Consider the following 14,591-nt stretch of genomic DNA (forward strand, 5'->3'; position numbering starts at 1 on the left):
GTTAGAAAACTAAACGTAGTTTTCAAATATGTCAAATTGGCACAAATACAAAATAGGAAAAACAGGAGAGAAAACTAAAACAATCTCTTGAGAAACAGGGTACAGAAGAAATTCCTTAATCTTTCAAACAATGAGGAATAAAAATTGAACAGTTATGATCTCTTTCCAAGATTGGGAAAGGCCAGTCCAGAGCACATGATATAACATATAAATTTCTTATGATTATTAATTCAAGCTGAAGAAATAAATTATCCCATACAACATCTTTCAGCACTTGCAATAAGTATATTTGAAATAATGGGACTGAACCAACAATCTGTTGGAAAATTTTATTTGCTATATGAGTGGAAAATATTACTCAGAGAACTGACATTTCCTGTTTATCATTGAAAAAAGAACTTAGTTCTCTAACCTTGTAAATTTAATTCAATTGTGGATTTTACAACTTCTTGCAGTGAGAGCTTGCCTTACATAACAAGGAAGATGCATTTGGCAGGGTAGCTCTTAAACAAACTAAACTTTATCTTAAAAGTGACTATAGAAATAAAAATAAGAGATAGTGGAAATAGTGAATTCCAAGTTGTAAAGGACCTAATATACCATACGAAATCCAGTTGGATATAAACAAATATATTTCAATGTTTTCCCTCTTTCTAATGTCTCAGAAAAGTCAGTGAAAGCAAAGTGAGTTTCATAACTGCTCTAAATTGCTGGATAGTTACATCTAAGTAATTCAGAGCTTTTTCACAAGCTCTAAAAATTCTTTCACTATAGATTTGTAAGAGATGACAAAGTAGAAAGGGATATAAATCTTGGGTATATTTTTTACCTTGAAATTGTTTTTGATTTCATATGCTGAAAGAGAGAAACAGACAAGTAACAGCAATTTGGGATTTACCTTCTAACTGAATCCCAATTTCAATTAATTAACTGGATGAAAAAGGCAGTTTTTTTTCACTAGCCTTCATTTCCTGCAATCATGAAATAAAGTGTTGACCAAAGAAAACACAAAGGTTAGAGTGTCAGAGTAAAAAAACAACTATTACAGAAGGACAGTGTTTCATATCTATTATGTATCAGGAGCTTTATAAACAGTTTCAAAAATTTTCACAGCAATCTTGAGAAAAGGCAGTGTCTCCATTTTGCTAACGAGGAAACTGAGGTTCAGAGAAGTCCCATAAGTTCCCCAAGCTCATATACATGGTAAATGGGAGAGCCGGGATTTGAAACCAGCTCTAAGTGACTGGGAAGAGAGAGCCCTCCAACCTCAGGCTCACACAAGTTAAATAAATTGCTCAAGATCCCACTGCTAGACTAGGCAAGTGATGTTTCATGATACTAAATACTCTGTCCCATTAGGAAAGATGTCTAATTTTTCTGGGCCTCAGTTTCCTCATCAGCAAAATGGCGTAAGTCATGAGTAAAGCATAGTGTCTGGTACATAAAAAGTAATCAACAAATATTTGTTTTCCAAAATTCAGTATTTTTAAAGGACTGTCAGAGTAATCTTGAGAAGACATGAATTGTTATTTCCATTTTACATATGGGTATATACTGATACCCAGATTATAAAAGGGAAGAGAAAAGCTAACAGGCTTATTCAATAACAGGCCATGATGTTGATCGTTGTGACGAAAAACCTGTGCTCGGTTTCCATCCAAAAGGATTAATTTTGCCTTGCAGTCATAAAGTTAAAATCAGCTATTATAGAGGAAATACCAAATTTCATTAATAAAGAGGATTTTAGAAAGCCCATGGAAAATGTAACAATGATGAGAAACATACATCTTTGAAGGGTGGTTTTAAAGCAATATTTTTTCAAATCTTGGGCAATAAATAAATAATCTCTTGAGATCTTAATCAGGCCCATGATTCAATAAAATGGAAAGCTAAATGATACAAACCCCTTCTACAAAGATGCCCATATACATTACATACATTTAAACTATCAAGAAAACACGACTGACGGTGACAATGGGAATGGACGTCCAACAAACTCAACAGTCAAGTCCCTCTACAGTGACTACAGCTCTAGGGAAATCCCCTTCGCTTCCACAAGCACTGAAAGGCCCTCACTCTCTTCTGAGGAGCTGCCTGCAGCTTTTCTTTAAAGAACTAAATGGCTATGTGCATGTGTGTGCAATTAAGAGGTAGCCTTGATTTCTATTTTGGAGAGTATGACGCAACTTGCCAGAGTTTTAACAGTAAGTAAAACTGGTAAGTTCATGTCTGGGGATAAAGCTACACAATGGTACCATTCAGGATAAAGTCACTGACCCCATTTAGGTACTAAAGACTACAGTCCGCAGTCCCTCTCAATATTGCACACTAGGGGCTTTGGTATGGTGAAGGCATTCTCCGATCAAAAAATGCAGTTACCCTGACAACAAGTAACGGCAGGGATTCTGCATTCTAATCTGACACAGCTAGACGATGGACTTAAAGTGGAGCCAGCAGCTGCTAGCTGGCTGTAGGACGGGCAGATGTTGGTTGCAGCATCCAGTATTCTCTGCCACATGTGGGACCAGATGGAGCTTCCACATAGACCAATGCGTAATACTTCAGAACTCTAACACTGAAGCAAGAGTCCTACTTTTTAGTCAACGAATGCTGTTTTCCACAGACCTAAAAGTCATGTTTTGAGGCTAAGCCAGCAAAAGTTTGCAACATATTTATTTTTAAAGTACACTATCTTCCTCAGGGAAGAGTATACCAACAGGAAAATTATCAGCACTGGGCAAGTTACTTAACCTCTCTGGATTTTGGCTTTCTCATCTGTAAAATGAGGAGAGTAACCCTACCTACTTCCCTGGTTTTATTATGAGGATTGATAATCCACAAAAGAGCCACAGTGCTCTCCATAAATGCTGTCTTATCATCATTTTGGCGTTTAAGCACGTAAACAGAGAGGTTGCCTCCTAGCCATCCTTACCATAAGTCCCCACCTACCTAAGATGCATCCAGATGTACTTTCCCCAAATTATCCTTCCCACACGGCATGGGACTGTGCCCAAGCCTTCAGAGCACTCTCCTTTCTTGTTGTCTCTACTGCCTAGACGATGCGGCTTGACACAAAGCTTCACCTGCTGGCTTGGGGGTTTCTCTATTACTCACGCGCGCATCTCTTCTCCTCACCTGGACTGGGAGGTCCTGGGGGTGAAGGGCTACGTCTTATACTGCCTTGTACATATCGGACAAAAGACAGAGCACGGAGCGCTGTCCGAAGCAGCACTCACTAGATACTCCTTGACTCCTCTTTGCGATTTAGAGGGTAGTGTGCAGGGATGTTTCCAGCTGATTAAGGCATGTAGTGCATTAAATACACATCTGATTTCTGAAGCACACCACAAAGTGCCTCTCCTACATTCTCAGGAGTTCCTCATGCCAAGCTAAAGGCTGAGAGGTTATGGGCAGTATTTACATATTTACTAAGAGTTATTTACGTGGTCTTGCTTTACAAAATATTTAAAATTCCACATAGAGTAATTCAGTGAGACTTCAGTGATGAAAAGATCTCTCTTTATTGGTAATGGAATGCATTAAAAGTCAACAAGGTGGCCTTCAGTATAAAATTTCTAGAATGGGTCCATTACCTTATAAACATTAATGTATAGAGTTAACGTCGATGTATATGTTTCACTAGAACATAAATCTTTTTCCCTTCCCAGAAGAAAGTATCCCTTATATCTGAATTAGTTCATGTTGAAATTTTATAATGAGAGTCAGCTGTGGTTCCAGGAAACAGCTGGTGTTTTTGCCTCTCCACTTCCACGAAGAAATATGCAATGCATCAAGGAATAAACTATCGCAAAACCATAAAGTGCTTAAATCTTCTTCATGTGCAGAAAACTAACACTGTATTTCGATAGTATGCTCGACTCTGGTTCAGTTTTTATAATATTTGTTGAATAAAACAGTGTATTACTATAAAAATATGTATTGATGCTATGATATGAAGGGCATTTTATTAGATGCTATAAAATATAACTTAAATACAGTCTCCTGGGAAATTTAATAAATATGAAACAGTGACTCTCAACCAGGGAGTCTGAATCAAGACCACGTGGGGAACTTTTTTAAATGCGAGCAGTGACCACCATCACTATAAGGACCTAGACTCCATCCCTAAAGATTCTATGCAGATGACTCTAATGTGCACCCTAGATTACGAATCAAGGAAAATACAATGACTCAATGAAACAAGACTCAACTGTAACATTTTTGATATGTGAGTGTAATATTTTTCTTCATAAAATAGATACATTATTAAATTCATGTATAATCTGAATTTTTGATGTAGAAATACATTCATTTTAAATGCACCGAGAGGTTTGATATTTTAAAGAGTACAACTGTGCAGCCTTTTACAATTTGATGAGGGTTATCTAAAACTGTCCTTTGATTTATAAGTTTTATAAACTTGAATAGTAAATATCTCATTTTTTAAGGTGAGTTTCTACTACACATATAATTTTTTCTGCTAATTACTAAAAGTTCCATTCATAAAAACTATAAAAAAACTTCACTGTTGCATCAAAAAGGAAATAATGGATGTCTTCCTGTTTTGATAAGTATATGATTTTTTACATTGAAAACATATCAAAATAAAATTTGCATGTTATATCCCACAGGAACACAAGAGAAATTATCTTCATTCCTCTTAAAATTTTTTAGGATAATCTGTCAGTACAACTTTTTAATAAATTTTATAAATTTGTAAACATAAATTTATAAGTTTATTTTATAAAGTTACAGTTTTGTTAATTCTAATATTAAAGTCGTAGAATTTTAAGGGTTAAAGATCACTTAGAACAATCACTCAGTAATAAAGAGTCACAGTTGTGAATTGCACGACTGACACGGACTCGGTCTTGTGCAGAGCACTGCGGTGCAGCCACATTGCCTTCCAGCTGACGGGTGGGTAATGCAGGATCAGAAGCCGCACACACAGTCTGTCCTCAGACCACTCCGAGATGCCAACACTTCTACTTCTCTCTCCAACAACATAGCTCTTCCTGTTTTTATGATACTTTTCTCCAGGCATTTTACCATAAATTTAACTTCCAAATGAAAATCTTAGTATTTCTTCTCACAGGTTCCTTTTTATAAGACCATTACAGGGAAGGGGAATAAAATAGGTCATGACCATTATTTACACTTAACTGCAGAGTACTGTTAACTCAGCCTACACAGAAGGCCAGGGGCTGGTTTCCAATGATCCTTATGTTACAAGACGTGTCCAATAAGATTAGCTCTTCCCACTGAAATTATTCCCAGTTCCTTTCTCCCTGACATCATCTCTAAGATTTAACATTCTGTGCCGTTTTGTAGCCATATCCATAATTTTTCACCTAATCATCTTAACTCTAATCTTATTTAAATGACTTCCTACATCACAAATGAAACTTTCTATGCATCACCACCAATGAAACTTTCTATGCGTCATCCCTTGTTGATGAGCCTTTCCAATCCGCGAGAGTGAAAACAGTAGGCCTCTGTGTACTCAAATGCCACCCCATGAGGTCTAAGTCAGTTCTCAGGATCTTTGAACTGGTATCTCTGAAGGGTTCTGGTGGGATCTGCTCAGGTAGCCCTCAGCCTATGCCTTGATCCTCTAGGACCCAAAAGTAGGCTGGGCTCCGAAAAGCTTATTCAAAGGGCCAGTGGCTGGATATAAGCTACCAGACATCTCTTACACAAATTATTTTTCACTGTAGCGTATATCATCTAGAAAAACCATCCGGCGTGTCCTAGCAGAATTGGATAGAGAAAGTCCACTGGTTTTCCTCAGAAGATCTGCGTTCCATCTTGACTCTGCTTCACAGAATCTGTGCAACGTTAAGCAAGTCACCTATGCCTGCTACACCTCAGTGTGTTCATCTGGAAAGTGGTGGTAATTCAGCTTACTCGTGGGAGGCTGCAAAAATCTAACAAAATAATGTGTTTAAAGTAGCAAAAACTAGGTATTTTACCAGCATACTTCCCTGTATGTAAGTAAAAGTCATTCATATTTTAATATTACCATACTTCTTAATTCTATTGTGCCATCCACAACTAGAAGACAACATAAATATCTTAATACTCTTTCAATAAAAGTGCTGTTAAATTATTTACCCATTTTATCGGCAATAATTATCAAAACAGCCTGCTAATGCTTTTCAATTTTGTCATCCAACCTTTTTGACTAGTTAAAAAAGATGTACTAGGTAGGGGGTAGAGTTGGGTGGCAGAAAAACAACAAAGAAAAATGAATACCTTTGTATGTCTGTTGAAAATAGTATTACTTAAGGCCACAGAATGGCAGGCTAATGGATTACCTAAGAATGTGAAAGAATATTTCCCAGAGGATAGTCACCAGCTGGTTTTCATCCTCGCTTAGACAAGAACAGGAGGAAATGAGCTTAAATTTCATTTGGTTTAGAATAATGGAAGCAAGCTATGAAATCTAATTCCCAGGGAATCTTTTCTTCAAAATAAAATAGAGACATACTGCCTACTGTAGTTTCAGCATGGCCCTGACTCGAAGAATAAGAAAATATTGGTGAAGTTTCAGTTGTCCATCTCTATAATCCCCATCAAGAGAAGAAAACAAGCCATCACGGTCCTGTTATACAACAGGTGTTTTCACTGGTATTCATTTCATTGTCACTGGAAATGACTTTTCCACCCCTCAAGTGAAGATGCAAACTCTGAGAGTGTAGTTTTCCCAAGGTCACTGAGCTAATGAAAAGCAGAGACAGAACACAACCCCCACCTGTCTCCAGGGCCCGTCCTGTGCACTGTACCAACCTACAGGCCACGTCACCCTGGCACTCTTAACTGCTGTTCTTCTTTAAAAATGACATTACTTCCAACATTTAGATTTATTTATTTGTTTAGATTATTTCCAAGATTTAGAGATACCTGAAAAGCAACATAAATTGGGGACATATCTAGTACTTACTGAGCTACCTAAGATATGCTGGACATGCCAGAACTCTGCAGGTACCCTCTCATTTGATAATGAGAGTGACCATTTGAGACAAGTATTATTATCCTCATTTACAGATGAAAACCTAAGCCTCAGAATACATGCTAAGAGATGCCATGCCTCAGGAACTAAAGAAGGGGGCCTTTCAACTTCCAGGGAGGCAATGGGGTCCGAAGCACTTTCCCCTGGCAGGCCCAGGGATGGTGAGAACCAGCATCTCAGGAACTCGGACCACAGGGCAGCCAACCCCAGCAGACTTCACTTCTAGTTCTTAGCAAGTCATAGATATTTAGAAATAAAAAGAGCCAATTGAAATCATCTGGTCCGATCCCTTTATCTTACAGACAAGGAATTTGAGCACCAGGGCGAGGTTAAGTACTCTCTCTAGGGTCAGAAAGCTAATTAGGGACAGAGTTAGCAATAAATCACTTCCATGAAAAGACATGCTTTCAAAGTTGATTCCGTGACCTCGCACTCTCAAGAGGCTAGGGAGAACACCCATGTAGCTAGACAACCGCCAATGTTTCCGAGAAGTGGATGTAACCCAAGAGGATCTAGAAAGAACTTTGCAACACTGAGCATCTAAGTCAGCAACCTTTAAAATGTGCTAATTGAGTCAACTCATTATTGTTAATGGCAGTGTTCCTACCAACTTTTTTCTGTTCAGTTATAGTTTCAGTCACAGTAAATGCCCAAGTATTTTCATCTCTTCTCTAGTAGATAAAAGCTATATAAAATTTCAGATATACTTGGATATAAGGGTAAAATTATTTTGGTATTTATAAACATCATATGACACATTCCCAAGGAAGAGGGTTCTTATAGTTTTACAGCATAATTTTTTCTAGAAGATCAAGAGTCATCCATTTGGTCAATCGGTGACAAAATCCACAGATGCCAGTGGTAATGCATTGAAATTATAAATTTAATAACCAAATGTAGTGTTGCAAAGCATTTAAAAGGAACAGAAAGTGTTTTCACATGAGGCATACTTTGAAAGTTAATTTCTTTCAACATACTAAATAGATCTATCTAAAGATCCAAAGATTTGCCTTTAGGAAATATGGTTAAATTATTAATAGACAAAAGGGAACATTGATAAGCCGAGAAAACTTCTACAGAGTTGGGATGGAAAAGGGTGAAAACACAGACAACCATTCAGCCCGCAGTCAGTAGCAAACATCTACTAGTCTGCTACACAGTGAGGTGAGGCGAAACAGAAGAGGACGAGCACTAAAGCCGAGAGTCTGCGGATGCATCCTGATGACAAATCAAACTGCTATTTCCATCAGGGAAAAAGAAAAGGAAGAAGATACCCTGACAGAGAGAAGAGAGTTCTAAAAGTTGTCACATCACATAGTTTGACACTGAGAATTGCCACGACTTACAAAATTTAACCCTGAAGTCTTACACATTTTCAGAAATAGAAACCTTCTATTACACTTGACATTTCAGAATGTATTAATGCTAGAGTTCGCCACTTGACAGTATCTTTTATTTAAAAAAAAAACAAACAGGATTGAACATAACAGGGAAACTGGTCATCACTGCCCATGCAACAGAGCATATAAAGCCGAATGTTCATGCTACATGAACGGCAGAGGAAAATCAATTTTTGAATGACTTCCATGGCTCTACAGTACTCTGGCTTCAAGGTCATTTCATGGTTATTCAATGTCAATTACGCTTTGATTTTCTTGTTCTAGGAGACAGTCCCTAAATTAAATCGTTCAGATTGACGAATGCCACCAGCAAAGAAGAAGAGCAACATCTCATCTCACGGCAAGAAAGATGTCCTCTTCAGTAGCTAACCTACAGCACAGCATATCCCTTCCTGTGTCTCCTGACGAAGAGAGAACGATGACCGTGTTTGCTTCACCTCAACCTCACATTCCTCCACAGCACAAAGTTCTCAAGGTGGCCTCCTGAAATAAAACGAGTTGCCATCTGGGTTTTATTTGGGACTCTGACTGTCTAGAAAGGGTTGGCTGGTGTGGGATCCCTCAGCAATGCAGAAACCTAACAAGATGATCAACAGATTAGCAACTGTATATTGCTAGTGACATATATAATTTTACTTAGTTACTTCATTTAACCAACACCATGTGCCAAACTGTTCTAAATACTTTCCAAATATTAAACTTCTTTGATTCACTTAATAGTCATAATAATCCTATTAGGTGAGAACTATTAGGCCCATTTTCCAGATGAGTCTGAGGCACAGGACAGTAAACAATTTTCCCAAGACCACACAACTAGTAAGAGTAATCCTCTCTTAAAACCCAGCAATGGTCAAACTTCAGGGTGATGCTCTACCCCTTCCTGCGCCGCCTCACTACATAGTAGTTTTCAGTGAAAAGTCATTCAGAGAGCAACACTGAAAATAAATGGCCTTATCATAACAGTTGGGTTTATTAAGAGTTTTCTGTGTCAGACACTGTGCTAAGTGCTAATAAAACTTGAAAAAAAAACATTGCTATTAAATCTTCAGTCTAAACAACCCCATAAGGAAGGTACCATTCCCAGTGACACGATAAAATAGAGCTGTGAGGGACTAAGAACTTTCTCATGGTTAAATGACTAATAATGGAAAGAAAGGATTCAAACCTGGCCCGTCAGAGCCCAGAACCCACCTACCATGCCATGGGGCTCACCATCTCCCTGTGAGAAGCTGGTCCTTTTCGGGGAGACGACCAAGGATGATGATTCGACATGGTGTTTTTCTTTTTTCTCCTCTTTAACATAATAGGCCATCAACAACTACTTATTAAATTGACTAAGACACATCACATTTAAACAGATGAGTCAGGAGTTTTGTTTATCTATGAGGAGACTTCCCTAACAACAAAAGCTCCTTAAAAAAGGCAGTGTGTTAAACCAACTGATAACGCCAGCTTCTAGCAGAGCATATCCAATTATTCCTTTAAGTTGTGATAACCATATTACTATTTACCAAAGAGATTAGAAGGAATCACTTTCCCTAAAAAAATTTTTAATTTTGAGTAAAGTCACATATTTGGCAAAGCTTAAATAGGGTCACACTTAGACATGGAGAGAGGGGCTAGACAGTGGGTCTCACAGAGACACAGAGACGATCTCATAGAGAAGTGTGGGTTTAATATAAATTACCAAGAATTTTCTTTTTTGCAACCTCCACATCCATCATCTGACTATACAAACATTTTCAAGATAATTTAAAACATTTTTTTTACAAGAATCAAAATACAAATCAAGAAACTGGAATCACAAGTGAATTGGAACCACCAATAACTTATATCATAATTTCATCTTTCCTGCAGATGAAATTATTTATCTTTGTCATTTTATAATTTTAGAAATTATTTACCTTATTATTTCAAGCTTTTAGTACCAAATAATTTTTCATGTGATTAAAATTTAAATTAAAAATGTAATTAATATTTTGAATTTTAGCCATTCCCATTAAATATATTCATGATCAATACACTGATATATTTTGTTGGTCTGCTTAGTAATAGCTATATAATCATGCTTATTACAACTACTACATGTATGTTGGGCAGTACCATCAACGTTTAAACTACACACTTCCTTGCTTGAAATAGAGTCCACACAATGAATTGATTTCTCGCAATACTCCTGTAATCAATACGTTCTTCAAACTCACTGCAAATAACACCCCACACAATATAATATAAAAGCAATATTCTTTTTTTCCAAGAAAGTGCTTTTGGTTTGTATCAGAGAAGGACTGAGGCTTTGTGAGTCAGCGATTTGTGGGACACAAAATAAGGAGAAGCAGTTCGCTGATGGTTATTCAAAACACAGTCTTTGATGCTATGAAAAGAAGATACGCTTTTCTTAAATTATTAGAAATCAACTCTGCTAAGGAAAAGAGAATGGAAATTAGATAATTTCTTAAGGTAAGTTCTAGATCTATGAATTCTACTTCAGAAATTTATTAAAAACTTTATTGTAAACTGGCGTAAACTGCAAATTAAAACTGTTTTTTTTTTTTTTTTTTGAGGAAGATTAGCCCTGAGCTAACATCTGCTGCCAATCCTCCTCTTTTTGCTGAGGAAGACTGGCCCTGAGCTAACATCCATGCCCATCTTCCTCTACTTTATATGTGGGACGCCTGCCACAGCATGGCTTGATGAGCGGTGCCATGCCCGCACCTGGGATCCCAACCAGCGAGCCCCGAGTCGCCGAAGCGGAATGTGTGCACTTAACTGCTGTGCCACGGGGCGGCCCCAAATTAAAACTGTTTCGGAAAGACAGCCTCAAAATGTATTCAACTTATATATTTTGAATTTATTTTCCCTGGAGAGCTTTCCTTTGGTTTTTGTTTTGAATTATCCTAGTTGAGTTCATTTTTGAGTTAAATGTTTCTTAACACTCAATGAACTTTAAAATGCTTTTGGGTTTAAGAGCAAGCTCAGGAATCTATCCTATAAGTGGTATTTTTAAGTAATTATAGAATTTTACATTCTAGCCACCGGCCCTCTGACCCTGCAATAACACACGCTTGTATGAGCACCGCTCATCTCTGACCTGCAGCCCCTCCCTCAAATCCCCAGCCCCCGCCCCCGCTCGCTCAGGATAAAGAACTTTCCTCATTTTATAGACCTCCAGTCATTGCACAAACTGCCCCAAAGCCTTTCCCTAAGTCACTGAGATCCCTCTTGATACCTAGTGAAAACGGCAACGTGAACCCAAAGGGACTTAATCCTAAGCCCGCCCTTGGATAACAGATGCCCACATACCTGAGTATTTCTGTGATGGGCTCGTGAGGGGAAAGCCAGCTAAGAATTCTTAGCCAAGGTACCAAGCAAATGTCCTACATAGAGGGTCAGAACATATATTGCCCTCCTTCAATTATTATTTTTATTTCATTCAACTGAATTATTAGCACTAACAACGACAAGAATAAAAATGTATTAATGTTAAGTGGTTAAGGATTTCACATCTTAGCAATCAACGTCTGCTGAACAATGAATCCAGGACCTATTTTGTGAAACATTTGCTTTCCTTTCTGAACCTATAGTTTTACATTTGTCCCTTAAGGCAGGTTTCAATTAAATTTACTGCAAATGACACACAGTAATATGTGTCACACAGTATATATAAACACAATATTCTTTTTGCTAAGAAAGTTGCAGTATTCTTTTTCATTAGTGTAAGGGAAGGACTTAGGCACTGTATTAGGTAAGACCAGAATTCACATTCCCCTTTCACACAAGAAATAGAAAATAACATCACACAGAGGTAAGTAACTCACCCGTGGCCACATTGTTGGTAAGTCTTTTTTTTTTTGTTTTTGAGGAAGATTAGCCCTGAGCTAACTACTGCCAAGCCTCCTCTTTTTGCTAAGGAAGACTGGCCCTGAGCTAACATCCATGACCATCTTCCTCTACCTTATACATGGGGTGCCTACCACAGCACCGCGTTTGCCAACAGTGCCATGTCTGCACCCGGGATCCAAACCGGTGAACCCCGGGCTGCCGAAGCAGAATGTGCAAACTTAACCACTGCACCACCAGGCCAGCCCCTGTTGGTAAGTCTTCTGATTGCAAAAATATTCCGCAAATATTTAGGACTACTTATGAATTCAATAAACATCCCCTCAACCTGCTCCTCTAGCCTCTCTAAGTAGCTATGAGTCATTCTGTAAACAAAAGGCAGATCTGTGCCACTGGACAAATATACTAGAAATTAACAAATTTAAGGCATTTTATAGAATGTGTTCAGTGTTTCCATCTCTGCCAAAATGCCTGGAGGTCGGTAGGAAAAGTGTTATTACTGACCGCCTTTTACAGCGTTACCCAGAGCAACCTACCTGAGCACAAAGTGAATTAAAGAGTCGACCTGCGATCTGAACCTACATATTTCCCTCTAGATTCCAGAATCTAGAAGTTTCTTCCTTTCTGATATTTGCGGTGCTTTATTACACAGTCTGAGGGCTGACAAAAAGTTGGCAAACTCTGGCCTTCTGAAAGTTCACAGTATTTCATATGCACTATTTAATTCTACCTTCTTCTTTCTTGTGTCTTCGTCATGACACCAACAAGCCCACAGCAGGTTCTTTGAGAGCACAGATCACACCTTCAGCCTCTATGGAACTGCCAAACATTTCCCAACCCAGCGCCAGGGACCTGGAAGTTTTTTAAATACTTGTTCATTCACTAACTAGATGCAAACGGTTTAAGAGACCCATCCCCAAGGGAGCTGGGGAAATTATATGTCACAGGCAAATTGGGCTTATTTATTATCCAATTCTGTATTTTTTAATTGTGTAGGAATTCATTAATTTCTTGTTGTCCTGTTTTCAAAAAAATACCATGGGGCCAGCCCTGTGGCCTAGTGGTGAAGTTCACGCACTCCGCTTTGGCTGCCCAGGGTTTTGCCGGTTGGGATTCTGGGAGTGGACCTAGCACTGCTCATCAAGCCACACTGTGGTGGCATCCCACGTAGCAGAACCAGAAGGAGCTACAACTAGAATATACAACATGTACTGGGGGGCTTTGGGGAGAAAAAGAAGGAAACAAAAAAGATTGGCAACAGATGTTAGCTCAGGTGCCAAGGCTTAAAAAAAAAATACTGTAACAGTTATTTTTATGACAATATCCAGTATTTTCAATGAAGCAGATACTCTCAAACAATACTGGTGGGGAATGTAACCTTTCTGGATATAATTTATCAGTATGCAAATATATTATTTTAAATTGAAATTCCAGCCATTCCAATTGTACAAGCGTTGCCTAAGAAATAACTAGAGGTGTTCAAATGCATCCCTAACCTTTTACCTGTAACATGTAAAATGAGGAGACAAAACCCAAAATGCTAGCTACAATGCAAAATACCAGCTACAACCCAAGGTTTCTCTCTAAATTCCATGACTCTTAAGACAGTCTGTGGCTCACACAAGCCAGTTCTTTGTTCTTTAAATAAATTTCATGTAATTGAAAATCATTTTGAAACTTTTTTTATCGTTTTTATTTTAAAAGCAACAATTTCTCCTCAGCTGAAAGTAAGTTTAACCTGAGGGTGAGACACATACCTTTATGACATGATGCTTTTCCTGGAACACAGGAATCTTAAACATTTGGCACCAATATGTTGTACCTTTGGTTGGGATGGGGACCTGTCTTAAGGAAAAGGGAAGGAGGACACAGAGTCATATTCTGTTGACGTGCTATTACACACAATAATGAAAGTAAAAACTCTCATGCACTTCTTCCCATGAGCCCACCCCCACAATCATAAAACCTGAAGACACTTACGTCCTGGTTTACCAGATCAAAGTATGGAGTGGCTGCAGACAACACGTTGGTTTTCTCAGGATTCAATAAGCGCAGACTCCTGGTGCCACGGTTGGAGCCGTGGTACTTGGGACCGCCTTCTCCCACGTCTTCGTGGTGGTAGGCCCAGATCACCCGCACGGTGCTCTCCTGGAGACCAGACATGGGCGCCGTTACATCTCAGGAGAGCACTTCCCCTACCACTGAGCTGAGTTTAAAGAATTCTATTCAAAGCAGGATATAGAAGTGAAGAAAGGAGAATAATGACGTTTAGAGTTCTCAATATGGCCTCTAACATTAATGGTGTGAATCTGATTAAGTCATTAGGTATCCAGCTAGAC

At 38.4% G+C, this 14,591-nt stretch overlaps 1 protein-coding gene across 2 annotated transcripts in view; it reads right to left on the reverse strand.

Annotated features, from left to right (window-relative positions):
- Positions 1-14,591, reverse strand: part of MOXD1 (monooxygenase DBH like 1) — an 84,303-nt gene that overhangs the window by 48,481 nt on the left and 21,231 nt on the right. For both annotated transcript variants that reach the window (XM_070557175.1, XM_070557176.1), the window contains exons 3-4: positions 14,233-14,400; positions 14,010-14,093 (exon numbers count right to left, since the gene is read on the reverse strand). In XM_070557175.1, coding sequence (XP_070413276.1) covers positions 14,010-14,093; positions 14,233-14,400 — 252 coding nt within the window. The remainder of the gene's footprint in view (positions 1-14,009; positions 14,094-14,232; positions 14,401-14,591) is intronic.

The sequence above is a fragment of the Equus przewalskii genome, chromosome 9 (genome assembly GCF_037783145.1).
Source record: "Equus przewalskii isolate Varuska chromosome 9, EquPr2, whole genome shotgun sequence".
NCBI classification, from domain to species: Eukaryota; Metazoa; Chordata; class Mammalia; order Perissodactyla; family Equidae; genus Equus; species Equus przewalskii.